Here is a 24,467-nt window from a genome sequence, read left to right as displayed (position 1 = left end):
TCAAATAAGTTCTGTCTTGAAAAGTAATGTTTCATATTAAAACAATTTAATGAGAAGAAAGTGAGTATTTAAAACAAAACATGAGGTTTTGTTATTAAAAAAATGCCCTAGTATAAAGAAAGCTTGTATTTTTAAGGAATAGTTTCTGTATTTTGTGTGTGGGTATTCTCTGTAGTAGCTGTTAGGAACTGTTGACGTTTTTCTCTGTCTGTTGAATATTTTGAGCTATCAGTTATTAATACCAAGTATATACCTGTCCTGTCTCCTAAACTAGCAGGCAGAGTGTGGTTTTGGAATTGAGTTTAGTTTTGATTAAATTTCTAGAAGTTGAAATTTGGGGAATTAATTTGAGTTTTTTGGTTTGAATTACATTCATATTGAGTACATAAATGCTTTTATAGATAGAAGAGCATTGCTAATTATTGCAGTGAAAAGTAAAGGCTAAAGCTATGTTGTTGTTATCAGTATATCACATCTGCATGTTACATTTATGGCCAACCTTTTTATATTACTGTTTTGTTCACAAACTTCATGGTTGCTCCACAGAAGACACAGATTTCTGAATAAAGAGAATAAACTAATTTCTCAAAGTAAGCCTTTAGTTTTGCAAGAGCTTTCTGTTATATTATTTTACTGGAGTCTAAGGTCAAATTAGATTTATGGAATGGAAACTTATTTTTATATCCTCAATGGGAAAAATAGTTACATAGTTTTCACGCTGTGGTAGAGACAAATTTTTGGTAAATGGAGCAGCAAGTCAGGATTCTTACTGAAACAGAAATGCTAAATACTAGAAGAAATCTGCAATAGTTGAGACAAAAAGAAATATTTTGGTAAACTAGATAATAAGATAAACAGAAAAGTGGTTTGGGATCTGATAAGTTAATAAGGTGTCAACAGTTCACTTGCCTATTGGATGTTAATTAAATGTTGTTGTCTGTGCTACCTAAGCAGTAGTTTAGTTCCTGAATTGCTTTGATTTGTGGTCATATCTAGAGATGATGTGGGCTGAAGGAAGTAGGTATTTGAAAAAATAAAGTTGTACAATAGCCTACTTGTGGAGAATAAAAGTAGAAGGAAGGAAGCCCTGCAAGAGCAGATGGTTGCTACATACATAATGGGAGGGCATTATAGTTTCACTCTTACAAGCTTAAAAAAATAATTACACTGCTAAAAATTGGTTGCCCTCATTTGTGGGCTTTAACAGAATTTTGTAGTAATTATGAGAATGAAATTCTTTCTCAAAAATTGACTTTAGACCCTATTTTTGAACCTGTTGCATGTTTTCTGCTCTGCATAAGTGGGATTTGGATGATTAGTTTGTCACCTAATATTCATATATTGGCTTAATATAACACGGGTGAAGTGCATGTATATTCTTTCCATTACTTTGACTTGTTATTTTATGCATAATTTGACAAATTGCTGTTTACTCAGGCTTCGTGCTTGTATTTTACAACGAGTCATAGTTGAACTAGATTTTAATGTTAAAAAGCCAGTAGCATTAGGAACTTCATCAATATTAATATATTAAGATAAAATTCACTTGTGGGTTCAAAAATAATTTTCTGTTACCCTGTGAAGCTATATGTAAGTACACACCTAGTAGTTCTCTTTCTGCAGAAGAAAAATTGCAGTGAATGAAATATGAAAGCAGACTAAGCTTGTTGGTTTTTCCTGGGTTTTTTCATGCAGTTTTCAAAAAGTATGGATTTTATTGCTTAAGTATGAGCCACTTTGAGTAATGCTGATCCAAGTTACAAGTTTCCACCCAGCCTTTTTTATGGTTTTCCCCAAAATGTTAAAAGTTATGTGCTGCATAATTTTGTGTCTTGTTCTTAACAGATACAGCTTTCAAATACTTTAACAATATGTAGTATAAATGAAGTAATAACTCTAAATTACATTGCAATCAGATCTGCAGGCCTTCGGGTGCAGTACTGACAAAGCGTAAAGCAGGACTTCACTAGATTTGCTAGTGCAGAATGGAAGGAGTACGACCTGGATTAAGATTTCCCCCCCGCCCCCCCCCCCATTTTGGGCATGGGATTCAACTGTTAGAAGAGTAGTCAGTGTGGTCAGAACCACAGTGGAGCTAGGGTTCAAGCAAAAATTTTGTGAATATTCATACGGTACTTTCAGTGCAAGATCACAGAGACATTTAGCCACTTACTGCTCATCAGCTTTCTTTTATCTGGTCACTGCTCTACTGGCTCCTCTAAATTTTCATGCTATCTGATATACCATAGAGCTTCATTAATTCCTTTAGTTTTTCAAAATGTGTTACCTCTGACATTTTGCAAAAAGATCTGTATGAACATTTGCCTTTTAAAACTTTTTTTAAAATTTTTACTTACTTCTTGTAGCTATAAAGGGTTGTTTCATACAGCATACCTTGGAAGAATAATTTTATTTTGTTTGGGCTTTTTTTACACATATAGGTTTATATATAAAGAGACTATAGGCAGTGAAGTCTAGGTAGAAGGTAATTTCCTGTTTGAAGTCACTTTCCATTTTTGGGTAGTCCCTCATCTGACTCTGTTGATAATCTTTCTCTGTTACTCTTACTGTATTGTTCCCACATATCCAGGATACTTCACCAGTCCTGTGGATGATACAATAAATGACATGACATTTTATTTTACTTTCTCTATGTCAACAATTATGCTAAATACTGTGAAAAAAAGTGAAAAAATAAATATTCGAATCTGAAGAAGAATTAGTTTTCCTCTTGATCTATTGGTCTTAGACAAAAAGAAACAAACAGTTTTAATTCTGGGCTGTAACTGAAACAGGCTTTGTCTAAAATGGCCCATGGACCAAATTTACTTACTGATTTCTTATTTTAGACTAGGTATTTGGAAGAAAGCTTCTTCAAAAACATGTCCTTGTCTATTCTGCTTCCCTTTCTCATGCATGCATTTCAGATTGGATTATATAGACAAAGACAATTGGGTTACATTTCACCCCTTATGTGAACTCATGCTTCCTGTGTGAGATCACTGTAGCTGAAGGGACTTGATTCTCCTACTGTTGTGCCTCCTTTTTGGCTATGGCTACTGGTGGGCTTTGCCATCTTTCTTTTGCTGAGCAGAAGGTCTCGTTACAATAAACTCATGGGGTTTTAGTTACATTGCTATTTGTAGGCTTAATCTCCCCTTTCTCTCTTTGATAATGTGACTGAGCTTTTCTTGTATTTCTTCTCTGTGATGGATAAACTGAGGGTGTAATCTCTGGTCCTTAAGCAAGAGGGATATTTATAGCCCATGTAGTCATTTTCTGCACAGGGGACACTGCAGGAACTGAAAGCTGTGCATGAAAGGTGTGGCTCTCAGAACCGGAAACCATCTCATAGTCCTCTGTGGATAAATTTGGTTTTAAAAGGGTGGTTTACAGTGAGACTTAACAAAGTGCTTGGGTCAGGTCAGAAATACGAGTACATAGCAGCTTAGTGCCACATCATGTGGGTCTCATGTCCTAAGATTTCAAGGGTTTCTCTGGGATTCCTGGCAGGTTGTGTCTTGTCAGAGGGCAGAAGACACTGGGTTCTTCCATCCACAGTGTGTATCTTTTCCCTCTCAGCCAGACCATTGGAACGTGTGTGCATGTGGCAGCAGTTTGGCTCTGTAGACAGAGAACAGTGTAAGTTTTGCTACCAGTTTAATGAAGCATTTCAGGTTCTGGCTGAAAGATAAGGTAATGCAATAGTGTTGTTACAAATTGTTGTGCTTTATTCTGAAAGTTAAACCTAACTAAGATAGAACTCTTTTAACCTCTCCTAGTTAAATCAGTGAATTACAAATAAAACAAAACAAAACAAAAGAAACAAAACAAAAAAAAAACCCAAAAACACCAAACCAAAACAAAAAAACCCAAACAACAAAACCTAGCAGTTACAGACTAGGATAGTTCTTGGTTTTCTAGAAACAAATCATTGAGATTTCCTTTCCGACAATACTTCTGAAGTACAGATAAAATGGCTTCCTGTCCCAGGGTTTCCTGTATCCATGGCAACCTGACTTCAGGCACTTCTTTCTTAGTTTCCTGAGCAAACTGTTGGAAACCCTAGTGCAAAAATGTGAATGCTGTAGTATTCAGCAACACTGCCTTTACAAAGGTTTCACAGAGGAGTGTAGTTGGTCAGCTTATAGTCTAGCGGACTGCAAGCAGCAAAATAACAGAAATAATGAACTTCAGATTTGGGGTAAGGAAATGCTTCTGTTTATTTTAAATGTAACTCAGTTTAATAAAATAAAATGCAAGTTGTAAGTGATTTGTCAGTAAAATGTAACTTGTTTACAGTTGGCACTTCTACTTGGATGGTTTTAAAACATTTCTTAGTAATGGTTAACTGTAAGAAGTACAGAATATATAGTATTTTTAAATTAATAAAAGCTATTTTGGCAGCTTAGATACTTCTATGCTACAGCCATTTAAATATTTTGAGGCTGTGTTAGCAGTATAGTTACATAATTGTCTATTTACTTAGAAATTTTTTTTTGCGGTGGCGTCCAGTTAGTAAGTTGGAATTCAAAACTGCTTCTTTGGCATGAAAGAATAATATGTAAAATACCAATCTTGAGAGCAATGCTAATATTTTTATAATTATACACATAGATTAAAGTAATTATTAATAATATATTTAATAAATATATTTGAAATAATATTTATATACTTCTTTTTATCTCTACTAGTGAAGTCAGAGAGGAGTAAGAAGGCCAAAGACAGGGATATGTGTGTTCTGCAAAGTTCTTCACCCTGCCCAGGAGCATTCCTGTATATATTTAATTGTTTTCTTTTGTTGCTGCTCCAGAAGGAGGCTTTTGGCTGTCCATCTGCTTGTCAGCTCTGCACAGGGAGACAAGTTAGCTGTCGTAATGCAGGGCTTTCAAGCATCCCTTGGAACCTTCCAAAAACAACAATTATTGTTTACCTCAGTGGAAATAATATATCACATGTCACTCCAAATCATCTAAGAGGTTTTCTGAAGCTTGCTGCACTCTACATGGATAACTCCAGTATTTTGTATGTACACCCAAAAGCTTTTGTGGAACTCCCCAAATTGTGCTACTTGCATCTAAATAGCAATAATATTAAACGCCTGGATCCAGGAATCTTTGAAGGGCTTTCCAATCTTCATTGTTTATACCTTCAGAATAATCAAATAGCTTTTCTTCCCAGAGGATTATTTAGTGATCTTCTTTCTGTTAGATATTTAACTCTTCAAAGAAATTGTCTCAGTGTCCTTGGAAGTGGGACTTTCTGGGGAATGATAAGTCTCCAAACACTAAACCTGGCAAATAATAAGATTTCACGGATATCAGATGCAGCATTTCATCATCTTGAAAATCTCGCTTATTTGTTTCTTGAAGGTAACAACTTACCACATGTGCCATCAAATGCTATTGGAAGGCTCAAAAATCTTGAAAGACTTTCTTTGTCTCACAATCCCATTGGATCAATTCAGCCTTTTGCATTTAAGGGACTTAATAAGCTTAAATACCTGTCTTTGAAAAATGTCAAGCTAAAATGTGTTGCTGTAAATGGATTTTTTGGGTTAAACAACCTTAGCCAGCTAATCTTAAGTTATAATGATTTAGAAAATATAAATGCTAGCACTTTTACCTTATTGAACAATTTAATGTATCTACAGCTAGACAGAAATAAAATAGCCAGTATTGGCAATGGTACCTTTGAAAAAATGGGGCAGTCACTTAAAGTACTCAATTTAGCATTTAATAAAATCACAGAGTTACAACCTGAAGTTCTCAAGCCCTTAGTATCTTTAACTCATCTGCAGGTACATTCTAATCCTTGGAACTGCAGCTGTAAAATGCTTGCGTTACTGAATTGGCTAGCATCATCTTCTGTTTCTGCAAAAATTCACTGTCAGAATCCCCAGAGTATGCGTGGTAGACCTTTGCATTATATGAAATGGGCTTGGTTTTCAAACTGCATTGGCCCCACTGCCAGCCCGGGCTCTGCCCCGAGTCTGGGATCTGTCGGGATGCATCACTCTGCTACCACTCTGCTGATGGCCTGGCATAAAGGGAACAGGCGCAATACATTGGAACAGTTTGTCACTGCAGAAACGAAGTATATTGCTTTCTGGGAAGGAACTACAGCTACATCTTCTACCCCATTGCTTTATCAGCAATATGCTGTTGAAGTGCCATCACAGGCAGCAACATTACCAGTGCAAATAACAGCAGAAATTATACCTACTAATAGAAATGTAGAAGAAGAATGGTTGTTTGCAACAGATCCTGCTCCTGTGTCATTAAAAACAACCCTGATTTGTACACAACAGGTTAAAAAGCTGAATCAAGCTTTTGATATTTTACTAGCCTTTTTCATTCTGGCTTGTGCTGTTATCCTGTTCTTAATCTGTAAAATTATTCAGTTTAGGCAAAAACTAAAGGTGCTGGAAAACTCCGGGGAAAAGAGTATAGAATATTATGGCTTTTACCAGCCTGGCAGATACAACATAACTGACTCAGTGCAGTCTCTAACTCGGAAATCCATGGAACATTCAGAACTGGACCAAATAAGGCTGCTCAAGCGAACAGTATCAGAAAGTCAGGCACAGGTCATCTTGTTTGAACATTCATCATTGTAATTTATCTCATTTGGTTTGGTGTTAACTGTGATATGAAAGGTCAAGAAATCAAGAACTTGATTCCGTAAAAATACCTCCACCAATTAAAATCAACTGCTTAATAGAACTGTGGAAAATGACTCAATTCGGGTTCTGCATCAACATTTGCTTACTGAATGTTTTGAAATTTATTGATTATTTCATTATAAGTAATTTCAATCTAACATGGGTAAGTTTATTAAACTAAGTCCCTGTTTGTTGTAATCGTTCACCTATTCTCAAGTATACATGCAGTATAAAGTACATTTTAATTTATTTTTCCATACTTCATGATGTAAGTTCCTGTAGAAATTCCGCAGCTATTGTGAAGCAAGCATTCTTAGTCAGATCATGAAGCCAAGAAATCTTGGGGAATCAGAATACAGTGTTTCATGTGTTTATTGTAGTAGAGTTTCTACTCTTCCTCTATTAAATAAAGCACAGGGAAAAAAAGCACATTTACAGTTAGCATGTTCAAACTCTTAAGAGAAAAATTTCAAACTATACAAATTCTATGCATACCTGTAGCGTATTGTAATATACAATTTGTATGTTCAATCTGTGTAATAAATATATTAAAGTGACTTTTTTATTAGTGTGTATCTGTATAGTTTTATGAAATACCCCAAACTGGACTTGAGAAAAACAAAATTGCTGTTGAAATTTACCAAAGTGTAATGACCAAATTTATTATCTCTAAGGTAATAGAGCTGGTTAATAAAAGATCATAATCTATGTCACAGTACTATATAGTAATATTTTGAGGAACTTTTTAGCTAGAGAAGAGGTACAAATTGAAGAAATACACTACACTGTAAGTACATAATGCTAAAGGAATGGCTGAAAGCATTTACATATTTGGTTTATATTTGGAGGTGTCAGGTCAAGATATGTGTTTTTAGTTAAAACTTCATCTTCAAAATGGGGATATTTTCTTCTATAGTTTGCATATAACTGTTTATTTCTATTTCAAATGTTGGTGTTCTGTTGTTGTCAGGTTATGTCTCATATGCTGTAGCTTTATTTTCAACCTGAATTTCTGTGATTTTTGTTTTTCTGTTACTTCAATAATTCAAACTTTATTCTGGAATTAAATGTCATGAAACTATATGCCAAATGGTCCAATGCTGTAAAATTTTCAGCCAACGGGACTTAGTTTTGTAGATGCTGTTTTTCTTCTACAGGCCTGTGCCCTAGATATTTCAGTCATGTTGTTTATGAGTTATATAGTTGACAGGTAGACCATTTTCCTCAGGGAAAAGTGGGGAACAATACTTTGATAGACTTTCCTCTGCGGGGTTGATTTAAATTGTGTTAGAAGTATGTTACTGTTCCAGGCTCCAGCCTGGAGCCTGTGGCATTCTCTGGCTGAGCCAGAGCTGCACTCAGCATTCTTGTTCTCTCCCGTCTCTTTCCTGCTGGTGTAAATCCTGTGCGTATCCAGGCTACGCAGGTCCCGGTCATCTTGTTTGTCCATCTGCAGTTCTTTTCTAGCAGGGAAAATCTTACTATCTGCTACCAGGACATGTATAAACCTTGACTGCACTGAATGGGTGTGAAAGTGCAAGTATGACTTCATTGTTGTTTGTTATTAGAGTAATGAAATAATACTGTATTAGACTGTAATTTATTGTATCATAGATTGAATACTTGTAGAGAACACAAAATTCAGCTTCTTGGACAAAATCTTAAGCTGTTCAGTATTGCTTGAGTAGAAACTATTTTTTTAAATGATTTTCTAACTTAAGACCAGATGTTAAATATAATGGGCAAATGCTTTTAAGAAGGGAAAACACTGGCTGTAATTTATGCACTTTTTTTCCAGAGGCTAATCCACTGCAGTCTCTTCCTCTTTAACCCATTTTTTGTTACCTTCTGTCTCTTCTACATAATTCATTGTGATAAATACTGATTTTGTTTTCACTTAGTAACAACTGCACAATCAGTGATTGCACAGTAGTAGGTTCTGTGATTTTATGTGCTATATTTTTAAATTTTTAATGTTATGTGGACACCTTCAGAAATAATGGACTTCAAATGCAGTAGGAACTAGTTAAGTTTTTCTTGCTAGAAATGCTGCTATGCCTTTCTTACAGAGGAACTTTAGTAGTTCACAGAGGTTAAAAACTGAATAAACCTAATTCTCAAAGAAATCTGTCAGGGAGCAGCTCTGTTATTTTAGGCTCTGGTTTCCACAGCTGCTCTTTACAGAAAGGCATGAGAGGTTCTTTCTGTAGGTTCATCTTTTTCACTGACAAGCTGCTGTGGGAGTTGTTTGCCAGGTATGCATTTCACCATCTGTAGTGGTGGAACATTAAAGGAAACTGGTGTTGCAGCTGTTTGTGCAGCAGCGAGTTAAAGCCATTGAAAGCCATCCTTTGGAGTGGAGACCTCAAATAACACAGGGATTAGAATAACAAAGCACTGGGAGATTTATTACGCAGTTATGAGGGAAATGCCTTTCTTCAGCAGTCAGTATGTTTTGTATTTAAATGTTCACATGGGGAAACCAAGCCTTTCATGTACATGTGTGGTTCATATGTCAATTAAAATAATTAGGGAATAATTAGAAGTCTTAGTTGAGTCTGCCCTCATGAAACTAAGTGGTGCTTCATGAAGATCACGGTTTATGGTCAGTCATAGGACTCCCCTGGAAAGAGTCTTAGCTGCTGCTTTGCTGGTTTACAAGCTTCTTAGAACTGTGCACCTCCTACGAGGGTATGTGTGTGTGTCTAATAGTAATTTACATCACTTACAGTATGTGCTGAGTAATCTCTGTTTGTCCCACTCCACCTCTTTCCTTGGCTAATGAGATAAGAAAAAAATTAATTAAGCTTTCTCAGTATGTAAATGAGTAAAGATATGAAATCAAACTCTTCTTAGCATTCATTGCATTATCCTGGTGAATGTAGAAAAGCAGAAAATGTTTTATCTTTTTATCTCTGAAAAAGTATTTCTTCTCGTACAGATTTTTTTTCCTCCTTCTCTGAGGAATATGCAAAGGAGATATGGGGTCCATTTTAGTTAAGGACCACTAAGAAATATGTCAATACATCTTTTAATATGATGATAGAGCTTTGTCTACAGTAGTTTGCTATATAATTTAAGTAAAAATTAAGAATTTTCACATAAAACCCCAGGATAATAAGTTGTATAGATAGCTTTGTGCATTAGAAATTACAGACAGAATGAAAAAAAACCAAACTATCTATTTTATTTTCAGAACTGATGGGGTCTGTTCTGTCCTTTGCAAAGCTTTTATTCTTTTATCTAAAAAACTTATGCAAACTTTGAAATAGAAGTTTTGAGATGATTCTTATGGAAGCTGCTCTGAATGCTAGATTTTGTTTTCTGTATTGGTAAGGTGAATTTTATATAACAGGCAGCATACAATAGCCTTACTGCAATAAAAAAAAAAAAAAATAGTCTATCTTTGAAACTGGATTATGAAGTGTTCCAGGGCCTAATTGTGGGCCTTTTCCTGCATACCAAAAGAGGTTTTGTCCCAGTAATTTAGGAAGTCTGGGTAGATATAAAACCAGTTATAGCCTGATGCTTTTGTTTGTTTCATTGCTAATCTGAATTGTATGCAATTCAAGGGGGGAGCTGCTTAAATGGTGCCTTCCTCCCAGCATACAGTTTTAGTATGAAACATTAACTGTTCTGTTCTGAAAATTCATCTGAATGGATTTGTCTTTGAATCCGCTCATATGACTTCTCTACTTATTTCTTGAAATAAGCAGGCCAATTTTAGTCTCTTTTGAAAAGGTATTACATTGAGTGGCATGGCATGCTTTCTCATCACTGAAAATAAGGCCTGATGCATTTTATATTGCCACTGAAATTTGAGGTTTCTTTTTTTAAAATGTGAATCTGTGGTATCTTTATTTTTCACCTGCATGTGTTTTGTGTTTTGGAAATAGTTGCATTGTTTAATGGCCCCATACTTGGTAAATATTTCAGTGGGTCTTCGATAGAAAGAAACTGTATGTCTCATTTAAAAGGAAAAAAAAAAGAAAGCAGAGAAGGGTATTATATTTACTGAAAGCTGCAGGAAAATTGCATTTTGAAAGGTGTTCTACATTCTTTCTTTTACTTAAAAAAACCCAAAAAAACCTCTCATGAATCTTCCACTAAAGAAGTGAAATACTATTTCTCATTTATGTTACAAAGTAGGAATATTCTTTCCAAGAAATTAATGATTTCCCTATGTGCTTTTGTGGTAACTGTCAAGAACAGTGATGTTGTACTCTCTGTGCTGATGAGACCCTAACTGGAGTGCTGCATCCTGTTGTGGGGCCCTCAATATAAGAAGGACCTGATACTTCAGGAGCAAATCCAGAGGCCAGAAGGTTGATAAGAGTGGAGCACTTCCCCTATGAGGACAGGCTGAGAAAGTTGTGGCTGTTCAGCCTAGAAAAGAGAATGTTGTGTGGAGACCTGACCTCAATCTTCCAGTCTCCAAAAGGGCCTGCAGGGAAGCCAGAGAGGGACTGTTCATCAGAAACTGTAGTGATAGGACATGGGGAAATGGCTGAAAACTGAGAGTAGGTTTTGATTAGATTTTTCACCTCACCCTTATTGTGAGGGCGATGAGGCACTGGGTTGCCCAGAGAAGCTGTGGATGCTCCATTCCTGAAAGTGTTTAAGGCAGGCTGGATGGGGCTTTGAGCAGCCCAGTCCGCTGGAAGGTGACCTGCCTATGGCAGCAGGCTCATAACTAGGTGAACCTTTGAGGTCACTTTTAACCCAAACCATTCTGGGATTCATGCAAGTTGGAAGGAAGAAATAATACAAGTATTGGACAGCATCCTGTATTATTAATTAAATAGTGTGTAGGAGTAAGGCATAGTTTACTCCTCTAGGGCTCAAAGTGTTCACATGTGTTCTCTGTTGAGTGCCCTTTCTCTACTGTTGACATGAATCTGAGGGCAGCTTATTGGAAAATACTAAACTTATTCATGTTGGAAAATATTAATGTGTTAATGGCATTTTCCTAGAGATGTGTTTCAAAAACAAGGATGCGGCAAAAGAGTCTTAATGGAGGTGTGCTATGCAGGACCTTTGACTTGGTGAAGAAGCCAGCTCTGTCTCTGAGGGCTCATTGTGCTGGTGACTGAGGCAATGTTGACTTTCTCAGTTGTGCTGTGAGGTCAGTAGGTTGCTTGCTGTCTGCAGAACCTCACAGAGATTCAGTCTCACAACATGCAATGCTTTGCTGTTCTGAATGTGATAGGGAAGCCTTTTGTCAAAGGAATAAGTGTCTTTTAAATACATAGCTGGCAATCAGGCAGTAAAAATCACATCAGTTTTCATTTTGTGGAATTCAAGAGTTTCAAGAGTGATGATACAAAATCCACTTCAGATTCTGGCATACAGCAGTAGCTGAATTTTAAAAAGAGAACAAAAATAATCCCTTTGAAAGAAAGAATCATGAATGTGATTACAGTTTTATCAGAACAAATATAAAATAAATACTTTCTATACTTAATATTCTAACTTGATAAGCATTTTTTCCAAGATATCTATTGTTATTTAACTATTTGTCGCATCTGTAAAATTTTGTTGTGTGTCTCAAAAGAAATTTTTCAAAAGCAGTTGCTATTGTATAAGGAGCTACAGTCATCCCTGTCTTCAGTTTTAAGAAAAGGAAATAAGGAAATTAAAGAATATTAAGAAACAGATTTGTCTGTGTTAAAACAATGATCAACTACAATTGAAGTATGATATAAGAAGTACATGTTTGGTGCCTGTAAATAAATGGAAAGTGTATGCTTCTGCCTTTATCTCTTAGGGAGCAGCATCAGCAGCATCTTTTTGGGAGAATTATGTGGGTGACCTGAGCCTTGTTTGGCAGGTCAGCCTGCTGCTGCCTAGACCACAGGTGCCAGGATAGCGTAATAAAGTCTCCACCAAAAGACAGGAGGACTCTCGAGCTGCTGCTGTCATCCATGTGGGTTTATTGAGGATAGAATGAGGATGAAGGAGATGGGAGCGGGGAGACACCTGCACTTACGGGGAGCGGGTTATAGGAGTGAGCAGGGAAGGAGGGGCCAGTGTATATAACTGGGAAAGGCAAGGGAGGTGTCTGGAGTACAGACAGTCCAATGGGAAGGAGGTGTAGGGGGGAGCAGAGATGGAGTGGGATAAACTGGACCAATGAGAACAAGGGGAAGGAGTGGTTAACTCAAGAGAACTAAAGGGGAAACAGGGAATGTAGAACTTTGTAGAACTAAAGGATGGTACGACCAGTGATGAGTATAAACTGGGGAGGATATGACATATGATGGGCATATCTTCATTTACATGGGGAAGGCAGGAATCTCAAGATGACACTTTTATACAGTTGTTGCTTCCCAAGGCATATTCAGATAACTTTCCTCAGGACCACCTCCCACATCTCCCCCCTTTTTGTTAATTAAATAAACATTCCCTAAGGTTTTAACTAAGGCTCTTTTAAACAGGGTCAAAGCAATTGAGATCATAAAAATTATAAGAAAAATACATGTAAGTGCTCTTAGAATTGAAGCCACCGGGAGCAATAAAGTGCTTCAGTCAGTCGCAGTCCCAGGAAAAGGGTTGTAGTTTACCATCACCAGTTAGGTCCTTTCTCTGTCTTTGCTGCATGTAGCTAGAGGTATTCTTGAGATGAACATATTTTCACTTGCAGTTTGTTTTCACACTTTTGCAGTTCATAGAGTAGGAGTCCAAGAACCCATGTTCTACAATAGCCTGTTTCTGGCATTAGGTCCACTGCAGCAGGAAACGGAGCAGAAGCAGCAGCTGGCTGCTCTCCATTAACTAGGAGCTTGTGACTCTATCCATCACAGGGAGATTGTGTTCCTATGCCCTTACGCTACAGGAACATCCTTTCTCAAGGCAGGGGCAAATGTAAATGTGTTCAGTGTAATTTTGGGCATTGTGGGCCTCGCTAGTCAAACCTTCAGGTCATGCTGAGTAAAGATACTTTTGCCTTTTAACTCCCAGGTGATATCTACCAGCCCTTTTCATTAGTCTTAAATAGCCTCATGTGTCAAATGGCAGATGGTGTCTGTGTTTAAACAGATAAATCCTGTCGACCTTTCTCTGTACAGTCAGGAAAGTCACATTCTTGCAGAACTGGTTGCAGGGTTTTTCCACCCACTTTGGGGAGCTGGCTGCCTAGGAGGCTGAAGAATACAGGTAAGTAGGGGAGTGTACCTTCTTTACAAGCAGCCATTGCTCAAGGGGTTGTGTTGGTTTATGCATTGAATAGTGATGGCAAAAAAGGTGTAAATGTGTTGGGGGTATAAGCCACTACTCTCTTCCCTGCGGGAAGGAACATGCCCTTCCCGCTCAGCTCTTGACTCCTAATGTCAAGACATTGCTAATGTGTATTTTCTTCTGCTCATTTGCAATTGCTTTTAGGTTTTTCAGTAGCGTTCTAAGTTCTGTTCTATTTAAAAATAATGTTTCTTGTATATTTTGAAGCATTTTTGTAATTAAAACAAATACTGAATTTGTAGCTTGACAGCATGCTCAGCTAAGCAGTAAGCAAGGAAAATACCTCTCAGTAAATGTACTCTACAATTGAGCAAATTTCCTGTGCAGTTCCTTTAGCTAAGTCACTTTCCTGTTCTTTTCCAATGTTATCCAAAATAAATTTTGTTCTTTTACAGTGTTATCCAAGATAAATTTTGTGGTATCATCAACATTTCAGTGGAAGGACTGAACGATGTAATGACTGAAGATTCTGAAACGGGAACATACAAAGAGTAAGCGGAAAATCTAATTTAAACAGGGTTTAACAGTAGCAGTATTGTTTTATATGAAGTATTTTTATTTGAAAAATCTGTAGGCAGTTAAGACATGCTTGTTAGAGATTAACTTTCTCAAGAGTGAGTGTTTTAAGAAGATGTGAAGCTTTTGGTCTTAAAATATTTGCAGTGGGGAAAAAGGTCTTAAAATGACAGTATAATTTTATATTGTTCATTAAGTTATGTACTAAATAATCTCTTAAAACATTTATATGCTTAGATTTTCTTTTTGCTTACTTGACTGTTATATCTAAAATTTCAATATAAAAAGCTTGTGTACTGATAGGGACCACCCTTGTTCAGAGGAAGTTCAGAGTTTCTTTGAGTGTGACATGAACCTCATGTGAGTTTACCTAGTGTACAATATTTCACAGCCTGCAGAACTCACAAGCATATCCCACAAGAAGAGTTCTCCAGTTGTTCCATGTAACACATGTAGTGCTACAGGATATATTTCAAAAGACAGTTTTCAGAGCTAGGAGCTAGAGCTTGGCTGTGCCAGGAATGTGGATGTTGGAGGTATCCAGAGTGCACTGCCACCCAGCACCACACTCATCCATCCATCTCCTCATGGTCCCTGGTTCTGGTTGTAGCCCAGCAAAGCTGGGAAAAAAAACCAAACCGAATGAATAGAAGATATTCTTTGGACAGAGATCTTAGTGTCTTTTTTATCTCTGTAATGATTACTTACTTTTAGAATGGAGAGTTGTAAGATATTAAAAACAGATGCTCTTTGGGATATTCTTACAGACATGCTAATAACAGAATTTACTGATGCTCTGATGCTAAGAATCAAGCATTTTCTTTCAGATTATTGCATGGTGATGAAACAGACTCTATCTGAACTAATTAATTTACTGCTTAAGGGGATGTTTACTGCCACTGAAACTAGGTGGCACAGAACAGCCAGAATGCAATCCATTAAGTTCTTGTCCAGTTAAAACAGGTGGTATGCACACAATTGTTCAGAACAGTCCACACTCACACTGAGCCTGAACTATGCCTAAGGATTTCTTGCCAAAGTACTTCCATCAAACTCTTAGTACTAAAAGAAGTTGTAAGTCTAAAGTCTGGAAATATGCACAATGTCTGCACTGTGTTTTGTATACTGCTGGAGAAAACATTGCAGAGCCCTTCTATTTCTAAACAGATTGCTCTGCCAGCACTTGTTGAAAATAGTTCTCACCAAGAAATAAATAAACTTTATCCTAGTTCATTTCATATTTTAAGCCTGTAGCCTTGTACAACTTGTCACTACTCTCCAAAGTCTGGACATTATTTTTACTTTATAAAATACAGTCACACTGAACCAAGGACATATTTATGTTGGCAGCTTCTGAAAGAGCTGTTTGAAAGATTTTGACTTTTGCATAATATATTTTGATGTAAATATATTGGAAGTAAAGTGAGAGCAGTCATCTGAAATCATGTGCATTTTTGTAGCTCTCCAGACTAAAGAAGAATGGTTTAAGCCCGAACAGGTTCAGAAAAAAAAGATAATGTATTGTCCTCTGATTATCATATTAGCTAATTATTGTAGTGTGGGAAATAAAATTATGTCTCTGTTTAACACAGGACAATCAAAGCTGAAACACTATAGAACTTTAGCCACTGAAGGATGAACAGAGGGTAAACATGTACAGGCAAGATTGTAAAGGTTAAACAATGGCAATGGCTTAAGTGGCTTAACCATTTAAAATGAATACATTTAAACTGGAATTTTAAAGAAACTGTTGTAGTTAGAGCAGTGAAATTTTGGAAGCAGTAAAAGCCTTGTCATTTTTTAGATTTATTATGAATTTTAATCAGATTATGGAAATGTTTACTCTGACCTACAATAGAAAGGGATTGCACTCATCTGAGTTTCCTAGAGTTCATATTTCACATCGTAGGGATAATTATGAGAGAGCTTTACAAACCTCAAATTTTTTGGAAAGGGGAGCATTCCCTTGCTGTAGGCTTGCTTCACCAATTTTCACTTCAGATTTTTTCTAATTTTATCACCATCTCTTCCTTTATTCTCTCCTCTCCTTGAGTTTGGAATTTTGTGGTACCCAAAATTTATGAGTCTGAAAAAGTTAATTCAATCCTGTATGTTGACATTGACATTTTTGTCTCTTTTTCCTTTAATAAATTGAGATGCAAGCAGCCATTTGTGTGCAAAGGAGATATGCAATTTGCTGTATTATTTTGAAATAACTAATCCCTTTATCAAAAATGGCTTCTGTGTTAGTATTTGACCCTGCTTGCCATGCTATTTAGCAAGTGTTTCATACAGCTCTAAACACATGTTAATAGAAAACTAATTATGTAAACAGAATAAGTCTGAACATCTTCATATAAAGTCTTATAAAAACACATAAAATCACAATCTTTTTTTCATTTTAGTAACATTTAAATGGATTCTTCATCTTAGTTGATGGAGCATTTCACATACTAGTGGAATACAGCAGTTAAAAATGCACAGTAGTGCAGGACTGAAAATTAACAATAATCTGCATCTGTCTTGGTGCTTTCTAATATGTGAATTATGTGTCCTTCCTGTGTTAAATCATACCTGATACATGGTAAGTTGTCATCACCTGAGTGTTTTATAAATAGTTTTGGTTTTTAAAGCAGAAACTCCAGGAAAAGATTTGATAGAGCGGTGTGTTGGAACTCAAAATGTCTCTCAGACATTTTTAGAGGTTCCAGCCCTTGGTCAGGAGCATTTCAGACCCTGGCAGGCAGCTGGAAACAGCTGTGATTTTGAGTTTGAGCCATGGAATGAGTTACCAACTCTGAAGGTGGAACAAGCAGTCACAAAGGGTTAGATAGTATAGTAAAAGTAGTTACAAAGTAGAAGGGAAAAGTTTTTAGTACTGTACAGGGGGGTTTTAGCACCTGTACAGGGGGGATTTTACTTTGTACATGGGGGTCAGAAGTTCTAAGATGGAGGAAAGTGGGCTGATCCTGTTCTTCCTCCTTCTTCTTCCTTGCCTCCATGTTCTTAGTGATGCTGACACTTATGTATTGGTTTAGAGTAGAAAAGCACCTTGTAACACAGGTAGTAGGTATTGGGGAAAAACTGTAAACATGTAATACGTAATGTATCATATAAAAGAGAGCAGCAGCCCTGGGCGGGTGGGAGAAGAAGACAGCAGACAGAGAGGATGTCAGGGTGTGTGTGTGCCTCTGCCCAGGCCGCTGATCAAACAGCCGCAGCCCGAGAAGACAATCTTTTAGATAACTTACAATAAACTCCCTTGAGACAGAACAACAAGAGGCTGCGGAGTTTTTCTTTGGAAGCACGGGTTGGAGGAGAGACTTCACCACCACACGAGACCCCTGAACCAGGCCAGGGGTTCTGGCAGTGGTGGAATATTTGTCTGTTGTTTCAGCATAGAGTATGTAAAGTGAATTAAAGGCACGTTTTCTAAAGGATAGCTTTCATCAATGTCTTTATAAAGTCCATTCAAACCATTTCAGCAGACAGGAAAACTTCTGACTTTTAAACTGGATATTTTTTCCTATTTTCTGGTTTTACACTTACTTCAAAAACAGGTTAAAATATGGCTGTTTTTTACATATGGGTATGTGCCAGTTGAGGCAGGTAAAAAATGATTTTAAAAACCTTTGTTCAGTGTCTTGCAGATTTTATTGTAGAATTGCACTGTCCTTACTAGTTTTCAGGTCCTTTTGTCAAAGGTCTCATAGAAAAACCTGTATGCCATGAGACATCTTTGCAATCTTTGTATATGTTTAGCCACTTTGACTTTGTATAGGGGGTTTGTATAGCATTTTCTTGAGAAAGAGCAGAAAATTTTTCTAAGTAACAGTAGGTTTTGTCAGTATTTTTTTTAAAGCCACATAGTCTCTTTTCTATGTACATAAATGCATTTTAACGCACCACTTCAGCTAAAACATGAAGGATAACTGAGATTGTTACATGGGTAGAGGTGACAGAGAATATGCATTCAAGCTTCATTAGATTCACTGTTCTCAGAAAAAAATTAATTGTGATTAGATTGCCTGTCTTTCAACAAACTCCCATATCTCTTCTGTGTTTTCAAAAGTGTTTTAAAATAATTTTTAATGATAATGTATGTTAGAACTGTTCTTATTCCCATTTTTAGCTGCATGTTAATGTCTCATTTTGAAGAACCCAAGGCTACAGAAGATGAGGAACCTCCCACAGAACAAGACAAAAGGAAAAAAATGGTAAGTTTTAGATCTGTTATTCAGTCATAAATCTGATTATGTACTTCAGTTCTGTCACACAAAATTATTTTTAGGTTTGGTTGATCTATTGTTCTTGGAAAATTTATGTTTTGAATCAAAAAAGATGAAATTTAATGCTAAACATTGCAACCACAACACTTACACTTTTGCTTGATTTTTGCATCTTGGTAATCGTTATCAAATTAAACATCATCTATTCACAATATCTGGGCATTACAATACTAATACAATATAGAAGGAATTTACTGAAAAAAGCAGAGAGCTAAACTTTATTGAACTGTCATGGCAGGACAAATTTCTCATATTTAAAAGAATTTGTATGCATGCATAGAATTTTTATCTAGTGTGAAGAACTCTTACAAAGAAGCCAGTGTATTTTCTTTTACATACTAATAAATATAAAATCAATACAGTATATGTCTTTCTTTAAAAAATGTAAACCTTTCCATATACTTCTGCTATTAGAAATTCCTTAAGAGAAATTCCTAGTGTCTTGCAATTTCAGATTTAAACAAAATGCAGAAATGTCATTTTCTGTGATCCTTAAAAATGTATTACACAGTTCTATAATTGTTACTCTTGAAAGCATCTCTGGACTCTATTAAATTTCCTTCTTCTTGTGGGCTTAATTTCTAGCTGTTTGTTGCAGAGTGACATTTATTCTTAGTGGTTTTGTGTAATCTCTCAATATAAATATATATATGTGTATATCGTTGTCAATAGGGATCAGTATGTCTATAGATCAATAGAGAGACATGTTTTATTAATCAGATTTAAATAGCAAAAGCTAATTTTAATCTGCAATGCTTTCATGTTCTTAATTTTGAGTATACTCAGACTATATTGATGTCTGACTAAAGTTTTAATATCATTGTGTTAGACCTTAATTTTTGTTGCAGGTTAACTTCAATAGTTTGGATGTATGTTGAGGAATTTAGATTTGTTAGATTTGTAATTGGCTACCTTTAGTGCAGATATGTCAGGCAAAATAAAAAGCAGGGCATATTGAATTATACTGTATGATTAAATTTACAACACACCAATATTCTGCTGATGAACACAGAGTGAGGGAACTGTTCTGGGGTCACATGCAATGCAGCCTTAATTGTCATTTGAATAATGACAAATGTGCTTTGATAAGGAGGAGATTCACAAACTAACAGCACCACATCAAAGGTTTTGATTTACTTCCCTTGCATCTATCTTCCCTTACATTTATCTTCCTTTGTATATCACTTTCCTTTTTCCCTAAGGAATTGCTTGAGCTTTGTTCTTCATCTTCTATTTAACATCAAGTTTCAACACATTTTCAGCCTTTGTTTTCTTGCAAAGTTTACAGAGAATAAATTATCATACATGAACATCAAAGCTTCATTTTAGTTTTGAATCTCATAGTATAAATTTAACTATTTCCATGGTTGTTTTGTTTTCTAAATTTCTAAGCATTATGGAAATCCTTTGCTTTTCTCCTTTCAAGCCTTCTTTGTAAGAATAGCCATGTATTTTAGTCTTCTCATTTTTATATTTAGTTAATTCTTCCTGATATATTTTTGACTTAAGTTTTCTATGCTGTAATTTTTTCAGCTAACTTTAATATACATTGTATTCTTACTCTTTTTTGTAATTTCTTGCAGCTGGGAAAGCAAGTGAACTGTAGTTGTTTGCTATAAATTCATTCTGAATCCCAACTGAAATAGCTTGATATATAGCTTTGCAGATGGTGAAGAAATTGAGACATGACACTTGGCTGTTTACTTCAAAATTGTACAGGTCGTTTGGGCAGGTCACTAGTAGCAGAAGTGTCAGATGATAATCAGAATTGTTAGTTAGGGCTTTGAAAGCACAGCTAACATTTGATTTTAGAAACTGGATTAAAACCAAAACATTACCCAGGCCCATTCCTACCTACGTGTGATGGAAGTTTCTTCCTCTCTGTAGGAGCACACACTCACATGAAACTTAGAATCTAGCTATAGTGGCTGGTACTGCTGGTAAAGTAAAAGAGGGAATAAATATATAATGTGATAAGAAAATCAAGAACAACCTAAAGGGAATCAGCAAAACCTCTGAACTGTTTGTCTGCTTTAAGCCTGTGTTTACAGCCAGGGAGGTGGAAGATTGGTTTCTTCAGTCCAGCCCCAAGGTGGACAACCTGTATCCAGTTTCAAGATCAATTTGTAAAGTAACAAGATCAAAAAACTAGTAAAATCCATGTTTTCACTGAGCATCCTAAAGCACATTTCGATAATCAATTACTTGCCAAATTTTTCTTTCCTGTCTGTAGCTGTTTTGACTAAAAAGCTGTTGGAATTTACTAGGGTATTTTTAAACTGGAAAATAGATTTTTCTTGTCTTATGAGAATCAAGCACATTTCAATAAAACAGCTATGGCCACACACCTAGGAGCTCAGCATACATACTTAATGTAGTCCTTTGCCAACTATGCTTACTGTTCTTCCAAACTTATGATTTTGTTTGTTTAAGTCAGTGAAGACTGCAGCTGTCTGTCAAATATTGTTGACAAACTCATTATATCAAACTATTTCATTTGTTTTGTTAGTTCTGAATACAAGTTCTAAATAAGTAGAGCAAAAGAAAATCAACTTGTTGTTGTAGGAAGATCCTTAATTTACTTGAAATTCTTTTGATGTGACTGTCTGAATGAAAACAAATTACTGTATTAACTCCTTAATTAAGTCAGAAGACTCTTAAGTCGCCTTTACTTACAGATGGTAGATGATGCTTCTAGCAGCAAGCATTAAGCATACTACAGAAGTCTCCACTGGCTTCAAGTGCTACTGCTTTGAATGGTGAGGCAGACAGGGAGCAGTGAGATATGTGAGAGCAACAAATCTGCAGACACTGAGGTCAGTGAGAAAGGAAGGGGAGAAGGAGCTTCAGGTGCCAGAGCTGAGGTGCCCCCGCAGCCCCCAGTGCAGCCCATGGGTCAGTGGTGGAGCAGAGATCCACCTACAGCCTGTGTTGGAGCAGGTGGATGGCTGAAGAAGTCTGACCCTATGGGAAGCCCACACTGGAATTGGCTCCTGTCACCTGTGGCCATATGGGGAGAGGAGCCCACACGGGAACAACCTATTCCTGAAGGACTGTGTCATATGGAAAAAAAGGGATCCACACTGGATGTGTTAGTGAAGGACTGCAGCTGATGGATGCACTTGTGGGAGAAGTTCATGGAGTCTCCTGTGGGTGGGACCCCATGATGGAGCAGGGTGAGAGTGTGAGGAGGAAGAAGCACCACAGACAACATGTGATAAAATGACTGCAATCTCCGTTCCCTTGTCCCTCAAGATGCTCCAGAGGAAGTAGAGAATTTAGGGTTAAAGTTGAGCCCAGGAGGAAGGAAGGTGTTTTAAGATTGTTTTGTTTCTTACTACCCTACCCTGATCTGGTTGGTGGTAAAATAATTTTTCTGAGTTATATCTGTTTTGCACACGTGAGAAATTGGTGAGTGATCTTACCTGATCACTTCCTGATGTTACCTCAGCCCATAAGCCTTTCATTATATTTTCTCTCCTGTCCTAATTGTGGAGAGTATGATTGAATGGCTTTGGTCAGGGTCACGAGGATGATCACTCGTATTTAAATACCTGTTTTTCCGTGCAAAATTCCCTAGAGTAATTTTATACATGATTTTCAGAGCTATGAACTTACAGAAACTAACTATAAATTCATTTTATGTCCCAAATTTTACAGTTTTAGGTGAATGCAAATAATTCAGAAACTGGTAGATTCTTTGTTTGTCAAGGCAGGAAAAAAATGCCACTACTTCAGGAAATATTGATTAGAGTAGTTATGATTCATAAATTTTGTTAGAAAACTCTATTACATTCTACAGATTCAAATTACATTTACTGAAAGAAAAAAAGCTCCTACAGAGTACCAAATTGTTACTTCAATTTCTTCCCACTTCTAAAGAGTATAATGGCAATAATAGGTAATAACATTTTCAAGTCTTACCTTGAAACAGCATAGACAGTGTTGTTTGGGTTTGACACTAAGATGAACAGATGACATGTCTCCATTAACTGCCATTGATTTCAACATCCTACTTCTTTATAATACAGCAAGCACCAGGTGTCCCCATCTCCCATCCCCTTTCCTCCAGCCTGGTAGACTGGGTACAAATGTGGCATAACTGTCAATGTCCTGAGCCTTCCCATGTGTCTGCTGACACTAAAATTAGCAACACATCCTCTGTCAGTGTAGCCTCTTCTTTTTCTACCTGTTTTTGCTATTAAAAGGCAGCTAATATGGGAAAATAGTGACAAATATCCTGTCCTTCCCTGCCCAAAATAAAATTGTATAATCCAGCAGGATTTATGAGGTCTGTAGTACTTATCAGTACTGAAGTGTGGCTATTCTTTATACATATGGACAGTTTATTTTGTTTGTTGTTTAGTCTAAACAAGTTTGACTTTTTCAGTGTTTTGTTTTCTTACTAATAAAATAAAACTGACCATAGTGCATGCCATCACTATAAAATCCTTGGTAAGATCTGATCTGATTTTTAAGTGTTACAGGAACCTTGTTCAGCAGTAACTAATAAAGTAGCTTTGAAATTATTTTATCTTGTAGAAGCATTAAACTTCAGAGCAAAGTGTAAGACTCATGATTTGACAGTTTCAAATGGTTTAAAACTGATTATCTGCCTTAATAATTAATTTGATCTTTGTTTTGCACAAGCGTTTCCTCTTGTTTCTCAAGTAAGTACAAGGAAAATAAAAGTAGATTTCTTTCTTGAGCTGAGGTTATAATCAAAATGTGTAAGTCATAGCTTTTTTTTTTTTTGCATTGTTACATATTTTTATTTTACATGTTTTCCACAGCTTGCACTGAAGGACCCAGTACACACTGTGTCACTGCAGCAGTTCATCTATGAGAAGTTAAAGGCACAGCAGGAATTACTGGGAGAGCAAGGTTTTCATGCCCTTATGGAAACCGTGGATACAGAAATAGTTGCCCAGCTACAAGAATTTTTACAAGGCTTCTAAATAAGCAGAAAAAATATTTTCTATGTAAAATTTGTATTTCAAAAATATGAAAAAACTCTAGCCTTCAGTCTTGTATGGATGAGTCTAATGAAAGATGAAAATAACTTGTGATTAAATAATAAAAAAAGTTTCTGCTGTTGCTCCTAAACTACGCTCTTTTGATTTTTTTTTTAATGATAAAAGGTTAATTAAGGCTTCTATCATTAAGCTAACATTTCCATGATTCCTAACACAGTATATGCTGCCCTATGTAGTACTATTTTTTGGTTCACTAAGGTATGTCATAAAGTCAGATGTTTGAGGGAACTTACTAATGTATGTTAAAGGGACGAATTTGTTAATTCAGCACTATAATTCAGTATCAGGAGTTGCTTCTTTTAATACTGCAGATCTGTAACTTTCTCCCTTTCTATTGCTCTTTTTAGACTGTATGTTCAACCTTACAAACAGAAGGATGTAGGAAAGCTGTAAGACTGTAATAGAAATATTCCTGTTCTAAAACAAGGCGTTTACTTTCAATTATTTATTAGTTACCTGCAGGGTAAAGCTCCTCCTTTCTATATGCCTTTGTTTTATGTACCTGGCAGGTGGAAGTGGCAATTCCGGCTGCAACAGGGAAGAAAATGCTGATCTCCATTTTCAGATTTTTCCTTTTAAGTATTTTCCACCTTCAAAGCTGAAATTAACTTTGCCTTACTAAGGGATGATTCAGCTATTAAATCAGGCATTTTTTTTTTCCAGAGAGGATTAGCTGTTTAAAGACACCTACAAGCTTTTGACAATCTTAACAGATAACCAGATGCT

The 24,467-nt window shown here is 36.3% G+C and overlaps 2 protein-coding genes across 8 annotated transcripts in view; both read left to right on the top strand.

Moving 5' to 3' along the window:
• The window catches only part of IPO11 (importin 11), an 81,520-nt gene extending 57,709 nt beyond the window's left edge, over positions 1-23,811 (top strand). For all 7 annotated transcript variants that reach the window (XM_077790056.1, XM_021534367.2, XM_021534368.3 and 4 more), the window contains 3 exons: positions 14,296-14,391; positions 18,549-18,633; positions 23,499-23,811. In XM_077790056.1, the coding sequence (XP_077646182.1) occupies positions 14,296-14,391; positions 18,549-18,633; positions 23,499-23,663 (346 nt within the window). In that variant the 3' untranslated portion in view covers positions 23,664-23,811. The remainder of the gene's footprint in view (positions 1-14,295; positions 14,392-18,548; positions 18,634-23,498) is intronic.
• LRRC70 (leucine rich repeat containing 70) lies at positions 4,102-7,745 on the top strand. The gene is made up of 2 exons (XM_021534370.3): positions 4,102-4,204; positions 4,695-7,745. The coding sequence occupies exon 2, from the start codon at positions 4,733-4,735 to the stop codon at positions 6,617-6,619; it is 1,887 nt and encodes a 628-aa protein (XP_021390045.1). The 5' UTR covers positions 4,102-4,204; positions 4,695-4,732; the 3' UTR covers positions 6,620-7,745.
• Positions 23,812-24,467: the final 656 nt, after the last annotated feature.

Source organism: Lonchura striata, chromosome Z, assembly GCF_046129695.1.
Source record: "Lonchura striata isolate bLonStr1 chromosome Z, bLonStr1.mat, whole genome shotgun sequence".
Classification (NCBI taxonomy): domain Eukaryota; kingdom Metazoa; phylum Chordata; class Aves; order Passeriformes; family Estrildidae; genus Lonchura; species Lonchura striata.
Note: the sequence above shows the minus strand (reverse complement) of the source record. Positions and strands in the feature narration are given on the sequence as shown.